Source organism: Cynocephalus volans, chromosome 13 (assembly GCF_027409185.1).
Source record: "Cynocephalus volans isolate mCynVol1 chromosome 13, mCynVol1.pri, whole genome shotgun sequence".
NCBI lineage: Eukaryota > Metazoa > Chordata > Mammalia > Dermoptera > Cynocephalidae > Cynocephalus > Cynocephalus volans.
The window spans coordinates 72,751,829-72,773,257 of record NC_084472.1 but is presented as its reverse complement, the minus strand read 5'-3'; the positions used below and the strand labels follow the sequence as shown (position 1 = coordinate 72,773,257).

The window sequence follows — 21,429 nt, the reverse complement described above, 5'->3', positions numbered from 1 at the left end:
GAATTCACAGGCCTATACTGTTGCTCTCCTTAATTTCCTAGCCTCCAGGGGATATCCACTGTCCCAAGCAAGGCCCAAATTACTTCTCCTTCAGTTCAAGGGCCTAATTTCTGAATTCTCTATTCCTACCGCAAAGGGTGAAATCCTTTCTTTCTTGGGGCTTGCAGGGTATCCTTGCGTATGGATTCCAAACTTTGGTGTGCTAGGAAAGCCACTTTATGCGGCAGCCAAAGGGGATCCTGCCATTTCTTTAGACCCCACAAAGCTCATTCATTCTCCCTTCCCACGATTAAAAGCCACTCTCCTTGCAGCCCCAGCTGTATCTCTCCCAAACCTATCTCATCCTTTTATCCTACACATCACCAAAACCCAAAGATTGGCAGTCAGAGGTTGGGGACAAAAGGCAGGAGATATTTTCTACCTGACTGCACACTTCTCTAAATAACTAGACACCACATCTAGAGAATGGGCTCCTATTTACGGGCCTTGGCAGCAGCCACCCTTCTAGCATAGGAAAGCTTTAAACTAACTTCTAAACAACAAACAGTCAAGACCTTCTCAGCCATAAGGCCAAGTCAATTCTCTCCCTTTCTCACCTACAACTTATTCACCTTACTTTCATTGAAAACTCCCAGTCCTCCTTTAAACCTTGTCCTCCCTTATATCCAGCCACTATCATCCCAAGCACTCACGACCCTTAGAACACAACTGCATGGAGGCTTTAGACCTCTTTCTCAATCCTTTTCCACACATCTCCCTGCATCCCATTACACAGTTCAGAGATGGGAGTGCCACCTCCACTCCTGCCCCCCAGGTGGGTTATGCCATAGTAAATCTAACACAAGCTATTGAGGCTGCACAACTCCCAAAGGAGGTTGGGGTTATACACCAAAGAGGACACCAAACCTCCAATGACCCCATAGTCCAGGGGAACAAACTGGTGGATCTAACCATAAAACAGGCTGCTCAATCACCAGGCCCCCACTCTTCTTCTCCTGCTCAGGTCCTTCTCATGGCCCCTACACCCTTATCCCAATACACACCCCAGGAAATACAACACCTCCAACAGTTGGGGACACACAGAAAGGACAACTGGCATACTCTCTCCAGTTGCTATGTCCTCCCTACCACACAAGCTGAGCAAATCCTTTTAGATTTCCATAATTCAGTTCACATAGGCTATGAACTCCTAATACGCCTTCTTCAGCCCTTATATTACTCTCCCCACAAAAGGACCCACTATCTTCTAACATTAGTAGATACCTTTTCAGGTTGGATTGAGGATTTTCCCTGCACTTCGGAGGATGCTACAGCAGTAACGTGTGCTCTCACCTCAGAAATCATCCCTCGTTTTGGCCTACCCACCAGTCACTCACTCGCCTACGGGCTGCCCCCTGCAAGCCCACAGGCCTCAGACCCCTCAAACTTATATACTGTAGGCCCTTCACTCTCACACCTCTCCCTTCCAGCTCATCACCTTAAGGCCAGTATCTCCCTATTCTTTTGCTCACTAGGGATCTTAGGGAACAGGCCAACCTTCTATTACCTCAGCCTTTCCCCAACACCCTCTCAGGCTTTGAACTGAGCCCAGGACAGTAAGTGTATATTAAAACCCGAATCCCAAAGCCTCTCTCACCATGTTGGGAAGGGCATTATACAGTACTTCTTGCCACACCCACATCAGTAAAAGTACTAAGAAAGGCCCCCTTGTTATCACTTATCCTTGGTAAAACTAGCAGCTGAGACTTTACCCCAAAATTTGTTAACATCAAGCCAGAGGGGTCCCTCTGCTCAACCCCCAACCCAACATGTCCTCACACTTCATCCATTTTAGGACCCACAAAACTGAAAATCTCCAGGACCTCCACTCGTCCCCCAATCCCAAAAGGATGATCTTCCACCCAGCAATTATTCTCTCACTCTTGCAGGCCTGATCCACGTCCCTCACACAAGGGCTACTATTATAATATCTGTTCTAGTTCTTGCTACAGGATTGGCAGAAGCTGCCCCAAAAGAGTGTAACATTATAGGAAGATTTCTCCTGGCACTTCTTTACCTCCTATCAGTAGGATGCTTCCTAGCAATTTCATTGTGGCAATGTGCCCTTTAAATTCTTTTGGCTCCCTAACCCTTCCCACCTTCCCATGTTTTTCCTGCTATCTCAATGCTCCCCCTTACCTGGAACATGGAGGCTCCAAGTCCGCAGGGACGATGCAGTCCTCAGTGAATCAGACTGATCCCCAAGCAATGCATCTGTCTCCCACTTCACAAGAAACTTTTTCTGGCCACACCCTCCCTGTCAATGCAGCCCGTAACATTTTGACAAATGTCTCTTCACTTTCCTCTAATCTCACCTCAGTGGGGACTGTCAGCATTATGTGAGGCCTGCCCCCACTCTACCTTACTAACAGCAAATGCTACCACTCACTTACCCCCTCCTCATCCATACCCTAAAACTGGAATATATTTCCTTTGTAAAACTACATTATCCTATTGCCTGCCCCGCAAGCACGATTTCTTGCATATTCTTTTGGCTCGTCTCTGACATCACCCTCCAGATAGATGGAGAGATGGAGATGGGACTGGGACTAACTTCAGCTCCCCCCGCCGGAAGTGCCCCCCACTCCCGTGGGGCACTAATTGTACCTTTTAATTGAGGCAGGGATCCTTCCTGCATCCGGAACTGGCATAGCGGGCCCTGCTACTGCCTCTCAATCCTTACAAAAACTCTCAGAAGAACTAACCATAGATAGCATCTCCTCTCTCCAGTGACAGGTCACCTCACTCGCGACAGTCAACAGTCACTTTACAGAACCATTGGGCCCTTATTTCCTTACAGGCAAGAAGGAAGGCACCTGCCTCTTCTTGGGGGAGGAATGTTGTTATTATATAAATTAGTCCAGGGCAACCAAAACAACTTAAACCTTTTCACTGGACTCTTGGATACCCTGGCTTATGCCCCTGCCAGGACCCATAACTGTGCTGGGACTTATCCTAGATTTGGTCCCTGACTCTTGGTGTTTCTCTAATTTGTTGCAGGGATGTATGCAGGCATTCACGAACCAAAAGGTTGCCAAATTGTTCCTGTGAGGAGGATATCAGCCCCTCAGAATCAGCAACCATTCCTTGGAGGAATACAGCCTCCCCACATGAAACCAATACCCTGCTGCCTAAATCTTGTTTTTTCCACATCTTTGCCCATCTCCAGCAAGAATTAGCTTCAGAAGAATGAGACCTCCGCCCCTTTCCCCGTTTTCTTATACTTCAAAGGCAAGAATAATAGATCTGCAACATAACCAGCACCACTTTAGACAAGCCCAAGTACAAAATGGTGCTGCCCACCTCCTCCCCTCCTCTCCCCACTTCCTTTTGTGAGAAGCCTCTTGACTTAAACAGAAACCCATTTTGCTTTTGCAAGGACACAGTTCTCCACCCTGATCCACATTAGCATAATGACCCTCCTTGATGGTATCAGCTAGCCCTTGGTGCACTATATAAGCTCTACCACCCCCACACCTGGTGCTTCCACCATTTTCAGGGCAGCCCTGGACTGTCTACCACTCTGAGCACAGCCCAGCAGATTTCTTTCCTTAATAAAGCTTGAACAGGACACAGCATCTTGGCTCACTTTCTTTCAGGAGGCAGGACAAGGCACACAGTACAGTGAAGCACCAGGAAGGAGTTTAAGTTAAATTCTAAGTGTAATGAGAAGTGATTGGAGATTTTAAACCTGGGAAAAATTTTTGTTTTCAACAAAGACTTCTAAAACATGCAAATTCAGATAAGAACATGTCTTGCTTATCAAACAAAAAAAATAATTCTCAACATACAGCATGGTTGGGCCGGCCCCGTGGCGCACTCAGGAGAGTGCAGTGCTTGGGAGCGCAGCGACGCTCCCGCCGCGGGTTCGGATCCCATATAGGACTGGCCAGTGCACTCACTGGCTGAGTGCCGGTCACGAAAAAGACAAAAAAAACAAAAACAAAAAAACATACAGCATGGCCAACTGTCTTGGATAAACAGGCATTCTTAATTGCTGGAAAGAGTATGAAGGTAAGAGTGAAGAAAAGCTTGTGAAAATGCATAGAAAGCTTTTTAATTTTGTAACGTAAATAAACTTCAACAATAGGTCCTAAATGTGATTTACCTACAACAATGACCATCATAGTGCTGTGCTGTTTAAAAAGGAAACATGGAAAAAACCTTAATATCCTTGATCAGAGAACTGGTTAAATATATGATGGCATATCATATTGTCACAAAAATAATAATGTAGAAGACATTTTGTTGAAAGGAAATGTGTTAGGAGAAACAGCAGCCACTTACTGTCACCCCTCTTTTGAACAGCCTGATCCACCAATCAAAATGCTGCTCATTTTAACGTCCCCATACAGACCCACAAACAACTCCAACTACTAGCAATCCCACCGCAGAACATCCTTACAACATACAAGTTACACTTTAGATGATTTAAGAAAAGATTACGTGATCTGCACAGTAGCAGGCCTAATATAAGACCACTACTTTTTAAACAGTCAACTAGAAAATGAATATTTATACAAAATGCGAATAAAATTCAAAATACCACTTAAGTATATTATAATATAACACACAAAATGAGATTTTTAGTCTTTTTCATTAAGTTCTTTCAGCAACTGTGTCGCATTTTTCCAAAAGTCACAATGTTATCAAGTTTAATGCTGGAAAAGAAGAAAAGTGAATTCTGAAAGATAATGAATATAAGCAACATCGTGTTTAGTAACCTTGACTTCAGAAATGGAGACTTCGAGCTGGCAAGTAATTTATTCCATTTCCAAGGCAATTTCCCCACTGTATTGAAATTTTTACCTCAGCATTTAAAAACAATGGGATGATGAATAATGGGTTTTTTTAGAGACCGGATAAGCACAGAATCTTAAGTGTCTTTGTTGTCTGGTGTCACACACACTTAATTGGTTTGTCACTCAAGAAAAATCAACATTTCCAGCAATTAAGTATAATTCTGGAAACATATTTTTAAAACCAGTAAAAACAATGTGAACAAAGACAACAGAACACATGATCGTAAACCCAGGAGTACATTTAAATGGTCTAATGCTCAAACCTTCTTTAACAAAAATAAACATTTCCCCTTTGCCTGAATGTTAATAAAGTAAAAGAACAAAGCAACAGAACTATGTGCTGGTATTAGTCTATTTCTGTTGCTTATAACAAAATCTGGAACTGGGTAATTTGCAAAGAAAACGAAACTTATTGTTTACAGTTATGGAGGCTGGGAAATCCAAAGTCCAGGGAAATACATTAGTGAAGGCCTTGGTGGTGGTGACAGTGACATGGGAATCTTACATGACAGATAGCAGAGCAGAGAGACTAACCTCCTCATTCTCTCTCCTTTTAAAGCCACCAGAAAAACTCCCATTATTCCAAGAACGGATCAATCAATTCATGAGGGTACAGACCTCATAATCTTATCACCTCTGCAAGGCCCCGCTTTTCAAAGACCATAATAGGATTTCCCACCCTCAACAGTTAGAGTGGAGATTAAGCTTCAATGACTTTGGAGAAAACATTCAATCCACTAAGTACTATAAAGAAATATGCATATTCCCTTCATCAAGTACAGCTACAAAGTTCAATCTTATAGTTGGTGAGTATTTACTGTATGAACTAAGGAAAAATTGGGACTCCTTCCTACAGCAGCAGAGATAAATGGTGCTATAGTCTGTTTTTGTCCCCTCCAAATTCATGTGTTGAAAGCTTACCCCCCAATACAACAGTGTTGGGAAGTGGGGCTTAATGGAAGGTGTTCACTTCATGATGGTGGAGCCCTCGTGGCAATGGTAATGGATTAATGCCACTATCTGTATAAAGGGCTTGTGATAGTGGGTTTCCTTTCTCCTATTCTTCTGCCATGGAAGAACACCACATTCATCCTCTCTTGCCCTTCCACTTTCTGCCATGTGGGACACAACATGAAGGCCTCACCAGATGCTGGCACCTTGATCTTAGACTTCCCAGCCTCCAGAACAGGGAGAAACAAATTTCTCTTCTTTACAAATTACCCAGTCTCAGGTATTCTGCTACAGCAGCACAAAATGGACAAAAACAAACAGTAAAATGGTAAAAAAAATAAATTAAATAAGGATATAAATAAATAATTTTAAATGGTGCCTGGAAAACATGCCTTGACCTTAGCAGCAAAAACAAGCAAAAAGAAAAAGAAACAGTCCCTTGAGCTGAGAAGTGATTTTCCCCATGTGAACTATGTGTACATTAACCTTGGGAGCTAGTGATTTCTAAAATGTTCTGTGAGAAACCTAAATACCAATTTCTTGAAATAAATTATACCAATACTATAAAACAAATTGAGGTAAAATTCTGAATTAGAGTTCATGGTACAATATCCAATATTATGTAAAGGCAAATCCAGAAATTTGAATCTATATGGCCAGTTAGCTCAGGACACACAATCCAGTTGGCTGAAATTGTGATGTTCTCTTTCATCACCTCTATCTTCATGCTAACACCCTTAATTCAGAAAAATTAGGTGAAACACTTCTGTTCTGGCAGGTGTAAAGAATTTCTTTATGCCTGAGTAAACTATAGATCCCTTGTAAAGAACATGTTTATAGAACCCAAAGAAAATGTTTCTAAATCCAAGGAATCCTGGGCCTGGGGAATTAGACAAATATTGTCTTAAGAATCATTTTGTACCTTAAAACAAACAAACAAAAAAACAAAAAAAGGCTCTTCAATTGTAAATCACCCCAGCAAAGGAAAAGTTTCATTTGTTACCAGCTAGTAAAGTATCCATTATATCATCATAATTGTAAAATTTTTAAAATTCAGAGAAAATTACGCACAGACCCTCAGAATTAGAAAGCTAGCATTAAAATATTTGTGTTGCCTGCACCAAGAAATGCTAATATTTTACAGATAATCAGATAATAGCCATCTGTTCTCAGCATAAGTCTCTTTTTAAACACTAAAGTTTAACCATTATAATACTGTAACACATGTCTCTAGGCATGGCCAATAGCCACACTGCTGAAAAAAGCAAAGAAAAATAATAGACATGGATAAACAAAATAATTATGCTCAATGTTGTTCATTCTTCACTGAACTGCAAAATATAATTTGAATGACACTTTTATCACTTAAAACACAAAAATAAAAAATTAACAAATACCTTGCTTTTACACTGATGTTCACAATGGGAGAGAGAAACCAACACCTTGCATGACTTTGTAGAAAACAGTCTTAACAAGTAACTGCATTCCTAGTGAACAATGAACTACTACGTGTGGTACACATCATTTTGTTTACCAAATGACATATGAAAACAGGAATGTCCTCATCCTTGATGATAACAAAAGTAATGTGATACTGAATTTTTAATATTTATTAAATCATACTCAAATTACATCTAATTGTTCCCTTAGAAACTTTCATATAATAAAAACCCAATGATGAAAATTTTTATATAAGTTGTAACAATTTACCATTATTTTTTAAATATACTGTGTCCTAAACTGATATGATTATAATGAAATAAAAAATAATTAACTTAATGGAAAATCTGGGAGCCTTTGAAATACATTACTACAATTCCTTACATGTAATAAGAATAAAATGTTATTTTGCATCATCAAGGAAAGAAGTTTTCAAAGCCCATAAAGAAAAGAAAGCACATATGAAAGTTGTTTTTCTAACAAGTATTTAGCTTTCAAATGCCAATGTGAAGATTTTGGCCTCATAATATAAAATTTTGTTTTTCGTAAATATAAGACAATATACGAACTTACATTTTTTATTTTTTAGTTATATTCTAATACAGCACATTTCCCAAAATAGAAATATTAGAAAAATCACAATTTTGATAAAATTTTATTCACTTTATAGTCTCAAAATAGGAAATTAGTGATTTGTTATATATAAAGTCAAAAGTTTGCTTAACAATTGTTAAAATGGTGAAGTCTACATTAAGTATATTTTACCACAATAAAAAAAACCCTACAGATATAAGGATTTGGAGGGAGGGAGGGAAGGGGAGGGTGGTAGCTACAGGGTACAAGCTTTCCTTTGGAGATGATGAAAATGTTCCATCCTTCACTATGATGATGGCTGCATGTATCTGTGAGAATACTAAAAAATACTGAACTGTAGACTTTAAATGTGCAACAAAAAAGCTGTAAAGAATGAAAAAATACATAAAAGTAATCTTAAAAATAAAAAAGTAAAAAGAAGAAAAAGGAAAAACATAAATTGCCTCTTCCTTCTCGTTCCAGACCACAATGGAGTAGACGTATTTCTGCCTATTCTTCCCATCAAATACAGCTAAAATCCCTGGACATTAATACATGACATGGACTGTGTCCCCTAAATTTTATGAATTAGTAGCTTGATGCTACAACTGTTAAGAGGGTGGGAAATCCTACTACGGTCATTTCAAGGTGGGGCCTTGAAGAAGTGATCAGATTGTAGGACCACGCCACAGTGAATGGATTAATAATGGTAGTCAGGGCGTGGTTCTGAGGGATTTAAAAGGAGAGCACATGAGGAACTATCACTGCTCTCTGCTCTTCCATTTTCTGCCATATGAGACCCCTGGGTCACTGTTGCCACCACCAAGGCCTTTGCCAAATGTGTTCCCTGAACTTTGGACTTCTCAGCTTCCAAAACTATAAGCAATAAATTTTGTTTTCTTATAAGTTACTCAGTTTCAGGTATTTTGTTATAAGCAACAGAAACAGACTAATACAATACTTAAAATGGTGAACAGAAGAGGGCAGACAAGTTAAGGACCCTGGCCCAAGGAGCAACACAACAGTGAGTTTCCAGCTTTTTTTCTTGCCTCACATACCCCATGTGGCATACTAGAGAGTCAGCAACCAGAAAAAACAATGGGCACACACCAAAAAAAGCCCCCAAGGAAAGCCTCATCTCTATAGCCCAAGGACAAGGAAAGGGGCACCTTGGCAGGACAAAAAATTTTTGGACAGTAACTTCCTTACCCAATCCCACACTGGATAGCAAAGAGGGAATGGGACCTGGACTCCCACACTCCCCTGCCACAACAAGACACCTTCCCACTGCTCAGATAGTGTCAGGGAAGGCCAAGGGGCAGGGGAAACATTCATGCCAGCCTGGCAGTCATTGCAGGGTACATGTACAAGGATGCTAGACCTACACCCATCAAAAACTACAGATCGACATCTGAATAAAATACCACCAAAAGGCTAATAAGGGAATACTATGAAAAATTTTACACATATAAATTTGGCAACTTACATAAAATGAACCAATTCCTCAAAGACCACAAACTATCACAACTCGCCCATAGGAAGTAGATAATTTGAACAGTCCAATAACTTATATTAAGAAACTGAATTTATAAATTTAAAACAACTAAAATAGAAATCTCCAGGCCCAGGTGGTTTTACTGACAAATTACACCAAACATTTCAAGAAGAATGAACACCAGCTCTACACAATGTTTTCCAGAAAGCAGAAAAGCAGGGAACACTTTCCAACTCATGTTATGACGCCAGGACTCAGGAGTAAAATCTGATCATCACTGCCACTGTTTTCATGGAATTTAAAGTCTAATGAGAAGATAAGCATTTATAGTAAAGTGCGATCTGTGCAATGACGGAAAATGGCACTATAGCAGCCTGACAGGGCCATTCAATTCTGTCCCGGCTGGGGATGGGAACAAGCAAAGCTTCAAAAGTATAGGAATTTCAAATGTTGACAAAGTCAGGAATGTGGCCACTGAAATACAGACGTCTGTAAATGCCAGAAGGAAGAGCTAGAAAGGTCCCAAGCAACTGCCTCTGGGGTGAGAGTCTGAGGTAAGGGAGAATGTTTAAATGAAGTAGAGTTACAATAGTTTACTATAAGCCTTTTAGCACCACTTAACTTTTAAAATTTTATATATATGTCATCATGATAAAATAGAAACCCAACTTCAGAATAATAATGTAGAAGCAAAACTTCCAGTCCAGACAAAATGGCATAGACCCATTTCTCCCTGCTCCTCCACAGTGTTCAACTATAAACCCTGGAAATAAAGCAAGAGCCAACAAAAGGAGAGCTCCGAAAGGTGGTAAGAAGGTGGCAGGTTGGTCCAAGGACTGGAGGAACAACACAATAGCATGATGTCTAACATGTTCCCACACAACAGAAAAAAAGCCACGTGGGTGCCAAGTTCCTAATACTCAACCTAGCAAGAGAAGGGAGTCTGTGGAATGGGGGTACCACTGCTGTGGAGTATACATAAAGCAAATGTATTTTACAGGGCCTGGTTTTCCAAAGCCTTGCAGTTTCAAATATTGACCTTGCAAAGGACAGGAATTTTTCCCCAGCCTAAGTATCTGTTGTAAGATAAAGAATTGTAACACAGCAAGGTTGCTGGCTTAAAGACAGACAGGTTACCGATTGATATGTAAAGATACTGGGAAATTGCTGTAAAAAGAGAATGTTTGCTAAGATCAAGCTTTTGTTGGTGGACCAACTTAACTTCTTGAAAATTGCATTATGGAAGGTCACCTTGCTTGTTTTACTGAATGTTACCAGCTTCTATTGTTAAACTTGTTAAACTATACTTAGCAAAAATCCCACCTGTGTTCTCTTCCTGTAACTTCCTGGTCTGGAGAATAAATGCAGGAAGAGAACTCCAATTCGGGGTTAATTTCCCAAATGGAAGGAATGCCTCCCTCTTGAGGGTTCCGGGAGATTAACCCCTTTTAGGGGCTTCTCACTGCTCAGAAGAGATGGGCTTTGAGTAATCTTTGGCAGCTCCATCACCCAGGGGAAAAAGGGTGACAAATCCGTGGGAGAAAAAGCAACAACTGCAACATCAGGAGAGCCCAGCACCACTGCAAGGGAGGTTGATAAGCCGACAGGGGAAGTGCTATCCTTCCTGATGGCCCTGCTGTGCCCCTCTCCCACCACGGGATACTTTGGCATCTAAGCAGCAACAATAAGAGAAACCCTGCCACAACAAGCAGTCAGTCCAAGTTGCCTCTGTGTCCCTGCTAACCTGAGACTCCTCTCTCCCACCAGCGAGACAGTCAGACAGTGCTGACAAATGCAATCCCACCACATACAAGGGAACCTCTTTTTATCCATTATCTGAGACTCCCCTCCCCTGCCCCAAGACACCAGAATAACCAGGTGGCAGCAGCAAGAGAGATTCTGCCACAGAAAGCCTCTTTGCCACAGTGGTGCTAGGACTCCTGCTCTCCTACCCAGAGACACCAGGAAGCCAGGGGCACACATGGAGGGCATATAGCCACAATCACTGCCCAACCACAGAAGCCTCTTTATCTTCATGGGCCTGACACATCCAGCTATTACCAAGAGACACTGGGCCTAGGAATATCCCTTTCTCCCCCTCACACAGCACCAGCAGAGACCAGTAAGACCCCAGTGGTACCACATAAACCAAGCAGACCAAAAATAACAGAACAAAGGCTCTGAAAATTAAACTGTCATCAGAAGCACAGCCCATGAATGTAGGTCAGGACCTACATGCTAAAACCTAAGTAGTGCAGTCACAGGCTAAAATAAAAGATACAAATAGGACCCAGATTCTCCTAACATAATATACAAAATGTCCAGGGTACAACATAAAACCATCAGTCATACCAAGAACCAGACATTCACAATTTGAATTAGAAAAGACAACCAACTGACACCAACATTGATATAACTCAGATAGTGGAACCATATGACAAGCATTTTAAAGGAGCAGACATAAGAGTGATTCAACGATAAATTACCAATTCTCTCGAAACAAATAAAAATTGTAATCTTAAAAAATACAATAATAGAAATAAAACCTCACTGGATGGGATGAATAGAAGAATAGAGATGATGGAGCACAGATTTAGGGACCTAGAGAACTGATGAATAGAATTTACATAATCTGAACAACACAGAGAAAAGAGACTGGGTGGAAGGAGCCTAAGGGAATTACGTAACATCAACATAATACCCAACTGTACTATCTACATCTGGAAATCCAGATGGAGAGGAGAAAGAGAATGGGAACGAGAGTAGTTGAAGAAATAATGGCTGAAAACTCCCTAAATTTGGTGAAAGACAAAACCAACAGATTGAAGAAGCTTAATGAACACCAAACAACAGAAACCCAAAAAAATCCACAAGACACATTATAGTTAATCTCTGAAAACTAATGACAAAGTAAAAACTTGAAAGCAGTTAGTGAGAAATGACACATTATACTGGGAATCTAATCTGAGTGACAGCAGATTCCCATTTAGAAATCATGGAGGTAAGAAGGAAGTGGAGCAAGATTTTTCAAGTGCTAAGAAAAGAACCGTCAAACAGGAATTCTATAATCATTGAAACTATTCATCAGGAATGACAGTGAAATAAAGACATTCTCAGATGAAAGAAACTTAAATACTATGAATTATAGTTATAGGAAGTTCTTTAAACAGAAAGGAAACAATACAGAGAAAATTGTGGAGCATCAAAAAGGGAGAACAGAAAGAGGAAAAATATGGGTACATGCAATAGACTAGCCTTATCATCATGAGTTTTACAAATCATGTTTGATGACTGACACAAAAAATGCAACAACATCTCATCCACAAGACAAGATATTTCAAGTGGGGGACCTAAATGGAAGTAGGATTTTCACACATCACTCAAAGTGACAAAATACTGATACCAATGCACCAGTGATAAGTCACATATGCATACTGTAATATCCAGAGCAAACACTATGAAAACTATACAAGGGCCTACACTCAAAAACACTGCACAGGTATTAAAAAAAGCATTTAAGTAACCCAAAAAAAGGCAGAAAAAGAGAAACATAGGAATGAAAATCAGAAACAGAAAACATAATAAAATGGCATGCTTAAGTACTATCATATCAATAATTACCTTAAGTATCAGTGGTCTACATACACCAATCAAAAGAAAGAGACTAGCAGAGTAGATAAAAAACATGACCCAACAAGAAACACTTCAAATTCAACAATATAGGCAGATGAAAGTTAATACCATGCAAAACATTAATCCAATAAAAGCAAGTGTGGCTACTTTAACATCTAATAAAGTACATTTCAGAGCAAAGAAAATTACAAAAAACAAGAACATTACATAACAATAAAAGGAACAATCCACCCAGAAAACATAATGATCCTGAATATATATACACTGAACAAAGCTTGGATATACATGAAGCAAAAACTGATAGAGGCTTAAACTATATGAAACGTATTTTGAAAGAGATGGCATATTTCCCAATAATCATCCCCTAAAATTAATCACTTAGAGAATTACTAATGCAATTACTCTTACAGGTAACTCCTAGGGGGAGAGGAGAAATGACAGCTCTGGGGGAATCCACTTCCAGCCAAGCACTGAAAAAGGACACCTTACATACGTTCTCTTGGAATCCTCAACAATCGCACAAGAAAAAATACCACCCACCATTTTACAGACATGAAATTAGGGCTCAGAGCTCAGATAAGCCACCTATTACCAAACAGCTAGTGACTAAATGAACCAAGATTCAAGTGGGCTCTATGACACTGTAACACGTTCCTTTTTGGCTGTTCGTTACAGTCTCTTCAACAGCCAAAACCAAAATTATTTGAAAACTCAAATTCAGAAACAACCAGACACTGAATGAAAACGGTTTTTCCTCTATGTATTCAAGGTTAATTGCTCCTACAATTCCTCTGGAATAAAATAAAGTATCGATAACCAGAAGAGGTAACACTCTCCTTTTTCAGTCTCGGGTGAGAAACAAAGTAAACGCGAGCTAAATCCACCGAGCATCTCAGATGGGAGACTTCCACTTCTAACCAAATGTCCGTTCACGAGAGTGCCCCAACAACCGGACTTTCTGAATCCTCACGCCCACCCCCAGGAGCACAACCTCTCGCTGGCTAAGAGCACTGGCGGTGAACGGCCGCGGGGTCGTCCCCTGCGCCTGTCCCCACCCTGTCAGTAACGCGCACAGCCCGCGCAGCTCCTCGGGTCGGCATCGGAAAGTAATTACTTCCTACTTTTTCCCGTCCCCGCCTCAGGGCCTACCGCCGCGGCCCTCGCCGGACCACTGTTCCTTCCGCGCGGTTCCGGTTCGGCCGGTCGGCCGGGCAATCGGACCCCGACCCCGGCTTGGAGACGGCCGCCGCCCGGCAGGGGCGCGCCCCGGAGGAACCGGAGGTGGGGACCGGTGCTGGGGCGTGGCGCCGCCGCCGTTACCTGCTGTGCCGGTCAGCACCCGACCCGCGACCCGCGGCGCTGTAGTAAGCCGCGAGTTTGCGGTTGGCCGAAGCCGCAGTGCTCCGCACCGGGTACAGCGGGATCTGGTCCGCCATGTTCCGGCGGCGCCACCGCTGCGCCGCGCGCCACCCCGCCCCGCCGAACTGCGCAGGCGCGGTGCTCTAGGTCCTGCCCCGCTGAGCGGCGCCTCCCGATGACGTCCCGGAGCAGCGAATGCGCGGCGACAGTGTGTGTTAGTCGAGGGCTGGTCTTCCGGAGGTCGCTTCTGGTCCCCACGGGTGCCGTGCGGCGTGTCTTGGCCGGTGCGCACTCTTTCCCGTGTGGAGTCTCCTCCTGCTTCGGAGAGCTTCACCTCCGTATTCTGAAGGCCCGGCTGGAAGAGCACGCGCGAGGCTGCCTGCCGGCCCGCGGCCGAACGCGGGGATTCACACGCCTGAGTAGGCCCCGCCAGCAGCCCGTCTCGGCTCGCTGCTGGCCTCGAGCCCGCAGACGCTGGAGCCCGAACGCGGTGCTGGCGGGTAGGCCCGCCGCCGCTGCCCGGCCTCTCCTGCCGTCCTGGCCCCTGTGCCCCCTGCCCGGCTCCTCCTGCCGTCCCGGCCTCTGTCCCCTGTCCAGCTCCACCTGCCGTCCCAGCCCCTGTCTCCCCTGCCCGGCTCCTGTGTGTGTCCCAACCCCTGACCCTCCCTCCGTGGACCAGTCTCATGCCTGGCTCTACTCTGGTCCCCCGCCCCTAGCTAGTGCTGGCATGCGAGAAACTGCTGGAATAGTGTTTGGGGAATGGACAGTCACCCAGAGAGATAACCTGCCTTCTGTAGCTTCTGTTGGGGAAGGCCTGACCTGCTCCCGGAAAGTATGCCCTGTAACGGGGGAGTTCCCTCACAGGTGCTGCAGGACCGCGTTCCTCTCCTGCAGGCTGGTGTAGTTTCCACAGCTGTGTAGTGCCTCTCATGAGCCTTCGCCTAGGTCCCAAGAAGGAAGATTCTTCCTACCTCCTCACCTGTCTATTGTTGCCCCGCTCGTTTCTTTCTCCAGCCTCAGAGGGTGGAACAGCTCCAGTCTACCTCCCCTCCTGTATTCAGTATTCGCTTCTGGCTCCCCCCATTTTTTGAATTCCTGATATTTTTCATTCATGTTTCCTCACTCAGTTTTCCTTTATACATATAAATATGTCCAGGTTTCTCATATACTTTAAAAAAATCTAGATTTTATTATTGCCTTAAATTGCTTCCAAAGCAACAGTTACGTCTTCAAAGAGTATTGAATGTTCCTATTTTATTATTAGTTTATATTTCAGTTTCCTGTTAATTTATAGTTTAGGAATTTGGTCAGAACTGTTGCCACTTTTTAAATTTGAGGTTTACTTCCTGACCAAGGTCACATTTTCAAACTGTATACCAAATGAGTAGGTTTTATAATCCAAGATCAAAAATGCTAAAGGTCTAATAGTATTCACAAACTTTTCCTTCTACCGCATCCCCAGTAAGTGGTTGTTTATATGATGATGCCTGGGAGCTTACACAGAGGTGTGGTCTCTGCCTTGGGACGCTGCTTGCCACGCAGTCACTTCTTGTAAAGACCTGTAAGGGTTTTCCAGAGATACAGAACCAATAGGAGAAATGTGTATTTACAAAGAAATTTACCATAAGGTATTGGATTATGTGATTGTGGAGGCTAAGAAGTCCCACGATCTGCCCTCTGCAAACTGGAGACCCAGGAAGGCTGGTGGTGTAAATTTCAGTCTGAGTCTGAAGGCCCAAAAACCAGGAGCACTGAGGACAGAAGACTGATGTCCCAGCTCAAGTGGTCAGGCAGAGTTAATTCAGTCTTCCTCCACCTTGTGTTCTATTCAGTCTCTCAGTGGGTTGGATGATGTCCACCCACACTTGGGAGGGCCATCTGCTTTACTCAGTCCACCAACTCAAATGCTGGTCTCTTCTGGAAACACCTTCACAGACACACCGAGAAATAATGTTTAACCAGCTATCTGGATATCCCATGGCCCAGTCAAGTTGACACATAAAATTAACCATCACAGATGCTTTCTGTAACAAAGCCCCCCAGCCACCCCCCATTTGTTCCAGAAAATAGCCAGAAACACCCGCCACCCAAACACTGAACAGTCCTTTTTTGTAATGTCCTCAGACTGCTCACTTGCTCCTTCAGCCAGCCAAGGGCTGTCAGATATACTTGGAACACTGATTAGAAAGTCCTCCACTCTCCCCCAAATCCCACCTTAATGGAATGCTTGCCAATCAGAAGCTGTCTCAGTATTTCCTCTTTTTGCTCTATAAATAGAACTCACTTTCCTTCCTAACACCCTTGAACTCCTGCTGAAACAAAAGTGACATCAGATGGGTTCCCTTGCTGCAAGTTTATGAATAAACAGCCTTTGTTCATATTGTCCCTGTTTTGTCTTGGGCAGTTTGCATTATTTATTTTGATCACTACATTTTTTATTTCAGAGATTTCAGTTCTTTTTCTTACCCATCTATTGTTATTTCTTCTCTGTGTGTTATGTTTCATAATTTCATTTAGCTGAAGTGGAAAATGTTTTGATAATTTTGTTCATTGTCTTTCTTAGTATTATATTTTTTCAAATGTCTTGAAATTTAGGTTAGCAGGAACGTTTTAATTGGGAGGGAGATAAGGGCTATCCGTCCCCCTTCTTTGCCTCCTCCTCCTCCCCTCCCCCCCTTCTCCTTCATGTCCTCCCTCATGTCCCTCATGTCCTCACCCTCCATATTTGGAAGTGTAGCTGTTGCTTCCACCTTTGGTCCAGAATTCAGTCCTGCTGTGGCATCTCGAGGCTCTTAGTGATAGGAGTAGCATGGCAGATCCAGAACCTACAGGCAGCTGGGTTTGCTCTTCAGCATGGGTCTACATCTTCCTACCTCTATTCCCACAGACTGTTAAAAAGCCTCGGCAACTGTCACAGACAGGGTTGTTGGTTGGTTCATTTGTTGGTTGTTTGGCAGGTTGGTTGGTTGGGTTGGATTGGGTTTATTTATTTAGCTCCCTATCAGAAGCAGGGCAGCCTCACCTGAGCCCCTGCTGTGAGCCCTTCTGTTTCCATCGCCTACTTCTGGACATAGAAGCCAATAGGCTGAAGTCACTCACATCTCTGTGTTTCTGGTCCAATACCATTAATACCACTCTTGAGAAGTGATGTCATCAAGATGGTGGAATAGACAATCCCCAGTGTCACTCCCCCCCCAACAATCTATCAATTTGCAACTATTAAAACACAAAAACTGCCACCCTGAGATAGCTGGAGATGAGAGGAAGAAAAGGATAGATTTGCAGGGAACATGATAAGATGAAAGGCCACAGTGAGAGGAAGGAGGAACCACTCCAACCATTCAAAGCCCTGGATGCTCCCAGGACCGCTGTGGTACAAGGCAAGGAGCAGCTGTAGCACATGGAGCAGATACCAAGATATTGCAAAGCTACAGCAATGCCCTTTGTGTGAAGCTGCTTCAAGTCTGCAGTAGAGAAGGGTGCTTCAGAGTGCACCATACCAGCTCCCAGGGCAGCAAAGCCACTAGCAAGCTTCCCCTGATCCTGCATAGGAGTGAATGGTCACAACTGATAGGATAAAGGGACCACCCAGAGGTTGGTGGGTCTTTGCTGGGGACTTTTGCATGGCCTATCCCACAGGAGTGCTGGAGGAGAGGCTGACCCACAAGAGGAGCATTGGGACACAGTGTAGACAGTTGATCTGCCTTCTGATCAGCACAGACATCACTCAGTACAGACTGGTCAGGGCAATAGATCTGCAGGGGGTGCAGTTTGCAGGAAAGATTCAGTCCTGGGACAGAATTTCCACGCAATTCAGTTGTGTCTGTGGTGAACCCACAAGACACAGAAGTGACTGAAAGGCCAACAATTAAAATCTCATCCACACAAAAAGGTTTCCCCAGTTTGAGAAATAGAAGTGAAGCAGCAATGTAGCTCAGGCACAGAGTTCAAGTTGCAGTCCCCACAGGAAGTTTCCTCTAATTTGGGAATTAACCATAGAACAGCAAATTAGTTCCAGTGCAGAGTTTAAGTAGTGGTGGTAGGTATTAGTCCCTCACATAACAAAAAAACAAAACAAAAAACAGAGACAAAGCTCTGATATTAACCAGTAAATGTCTACCACCACCAAAGAACACACCTATAAAACTTACAAGAGGTGGCCATCTCATATGCCCAGGAATCAATGTAAAGACGCAAAGATTGAGACAGAACAGAGGAATATAACATAATCAAAGGGAACAAAGAAAGTACAAGCAATGGATCCAGAGGAACAGCAGATTTATGAAATGTCTAACAGAGAATTCAGAATAACCCTCTTGAGGACGTTCAGAGAGTCACAAGAAAATGCACATAGAAAATTAAATTATATCTGGAAAACATTTCAGGAGCAGAACAAGAAACAACAAAGGAATAGGATCAATTAAAAAAATAGAAATTCTAGAAATAATGCATACACTTTCTTAACTGAAAAACTCGATAGAAAGCTCAAACAGTAGGCCCAATCAAACACAGGAAAGAATCAGTGAGCTCAAAGACAGAATATACAAAATTATCCAATCAGAAGAGCAAAAAAAAAAAAAAAAATGAATGAGGAAAAATGAAACAGAAATGCAGCAATTATGGAAGCAAAATAACTTCTCCATAATTGGTATTCCCAAAAAAAGCAAAAAAGGAGGAGACCTAGAAAGCATGTTCAAAGAAATAATAACTGGTAATTTCCCAAGTATGGAGAAAGTTGACAACATCCAGGTACAGAAAGCTTAGCAGTCACCGATCAAATTCAGCCCAAAGAGGAACACTATGAGGAACAACATAATCAAATTATTAAGAACCTAAGACAAAGAAAATACTGAAAGCAGCAAGAGAAAAGAAACACATATCATCCAGTGGTGCCCCAATGTGTCTCTCAGCAGATTTCTCAGTAGAAACGCTGCAGGCCAGAAGAGAATGTGATGATATATTCAAATTGCTGAAGGAAAAAACTGTCAGTGAAGTATTCTGTATCCAGCAAAACTAATTTTCAAATATGAAGGAGAAATAAAGTCTTTTATGGACAAGCAAAAACTAAGGAAATTCAATACTATATCTGCTTACAAGAAATTCTAAAGGGAGTTCTTCAATCCAAAGGAAGCCTACGCTAAACAGTAGCAAGAAAATGTTTGAAGGTCTATAACTCATTAGTGAAGTAAGTACACAACCTCAAGTGGTGAATAAGCCACTCATATCCTTAGTATGAAGACTAAATGAGAAACCTAACAAGACAATAATGAGCACAATAGCTGTATAAAAGTAGGCAATATTAAAAGATATAAATTAAAACAGCAAAACTTCAAAAACTAGGGGAGTGTATTAGTCTGTTTTTGTGTTGCTATAACAGATGACCTGAGACTGGGTAATTTATAAAGGACAGAGGCTTATTTGGCTCATGATTCTGGGACAGCTGCATCTGATGCAGGCCTCAGGCTGCTTCTACTCATGGCAGAAAATGGCAGGCAGCCAGCGGGTACAAATGGATCACCTGGCAAGAGGAAGCAAGAGAGAGAGGGGGGAGGTTCCAGGGTCTTTTTAAACATCCAGCTCCCATGGGAACTAATAAAGTCAAAAACTCACTCACTACCCCCACCCTCCTGGGGAGAGCATTAATCCATTCTTGAGGGATCTGCCCCCATGACTCAAACAGCTCCCAACACTGCCACATTGGGGATCAGATTTCCACGAGAATTTTGGTGGGACAACACATCCAAACTCTATCAGGGAGAATGACATCAAAGCATAGAGTTGGCTTTGGTGTTTTCTTTTTAGATATCAAAGTTAAGTTGTTATTAGTTTAAAATAATCTGTTACAACTAAACATGTGTTTTGTAAGCCTCATGGTAACTATAACACAAAAACTTAGAAATCCAAATATATTCTAGAGAAAATCACTCAATCTCAAAGGAAGACAGTAAGACTGGAAAAAAGGAAGAAAGGATCTACAAAACAACCAGGAAAAAGTAACAAAATTGCAGTAACAAGTTCCTATATATCAATAATAACTCTAAATGTAAATGGATTAAATGTCCCAATGAAATGACACAGTGGCTGAATTAATTATGAAACAAGAACCGACAATGTGCTACCTACAAGAAATTCACTTCACCTATTAAGACACATGTCAATTGAAAATGAAGGGATGGGAAAAGATATTTTATGCAAATGGAAATCAAAAAAGAGCCAGAATAGCTATACTTATATCATATAAAATAGACTTCAGGCCATGGACAATTAAAAAAAAAAAAAAAAAAAAGACAAGAAAGGCCATTATATAATGGTAAAGGGATCAATTCAACAAGAGGATGTAAAAATTCTAAATATATATGCACCCAACACCGGAACACATAGATATATAAAGCAATTACTATTAGACCTAATGGGAGAGATAGACTCCAACACAGTAATATTTGGGGCTTTAACACCCCACTTTCAGCCAAAGACAGAGCATCTAGAGAGAAAATTAACCCAGAAACATCAGAATTAATCTCTACCATAGACCAACTGGACCTAATGAACATTTACAGGACATTTCATCCAATGGCTGCAGAGGACACATTCTTCTCAACAGTACATGGAACATTCTCTAGAATACACCATATGTTAAGTCACAAAACAAGTCTCAACAAATTTTTTAAAATTGAAATGATATCAATTATCTTTGTCCAACCACAATGGAATAAAATTAGAAATCAACAAAAGGGATACTGGAAACTGTACAAACACATGGAAATTAAACAACATGCTCTGAAGCAACAAATGGTCAAAGAAGAAATCAAAAGGAAATTAAAAAATTCCTGGAGACAAATGAAAATGAAAACACAACACACCAGAACATGTGGGGTATAACAAAAGCAGTTCTAAGAGGAAGTTTACAGCAATAAATGGCTACATCAAAAAAGAAGAAAGACTTCAAATAAACAACCTAATGTTACATTTCAAGGAACTAGAAAAACAAGAACAAACCAAACCCAAAATCAGTAGGGAGAAATAACAAAGATCAGAGAAGAAATCAATGAATTAGAGATTTTTTTAAAAAAATACAGAAAAGATTGATGAAACAAAGAGTTGGTTTTTCAAAAAGATAAAATTGATTAACCTCTGCCT

The 21,429-nt window shown here is 41.9% G+C and overlaps 1 protein-coding gene across 2 annotated transcripts in view; it reads right to left on the bottom strand.

Annotated features, from left to right (window-relative positions):
* The window catches only part of ATP9B (ATPase phospholipid transporting 9B (putative)), a 271,433-nt gene extending 257,064 nt beyond the window's left edge, over window positions 1-14,369 (bottom strand). For both annotated transcript variants that reach the window (XM_063076518.1, XM_063076519.1), the window contains exon 1: window positions 14,254-14,369. In XM_063076518.1, the coding sequence (XP_062932588.1) occupies window positions 14,254-14,369 (116 nt within the window). The remainder of the gene's footprint in view (window positions 1-14,253) is intronic.
* Window positions 14,370-21,429: the final 7,060 nt, after the last annotated feature.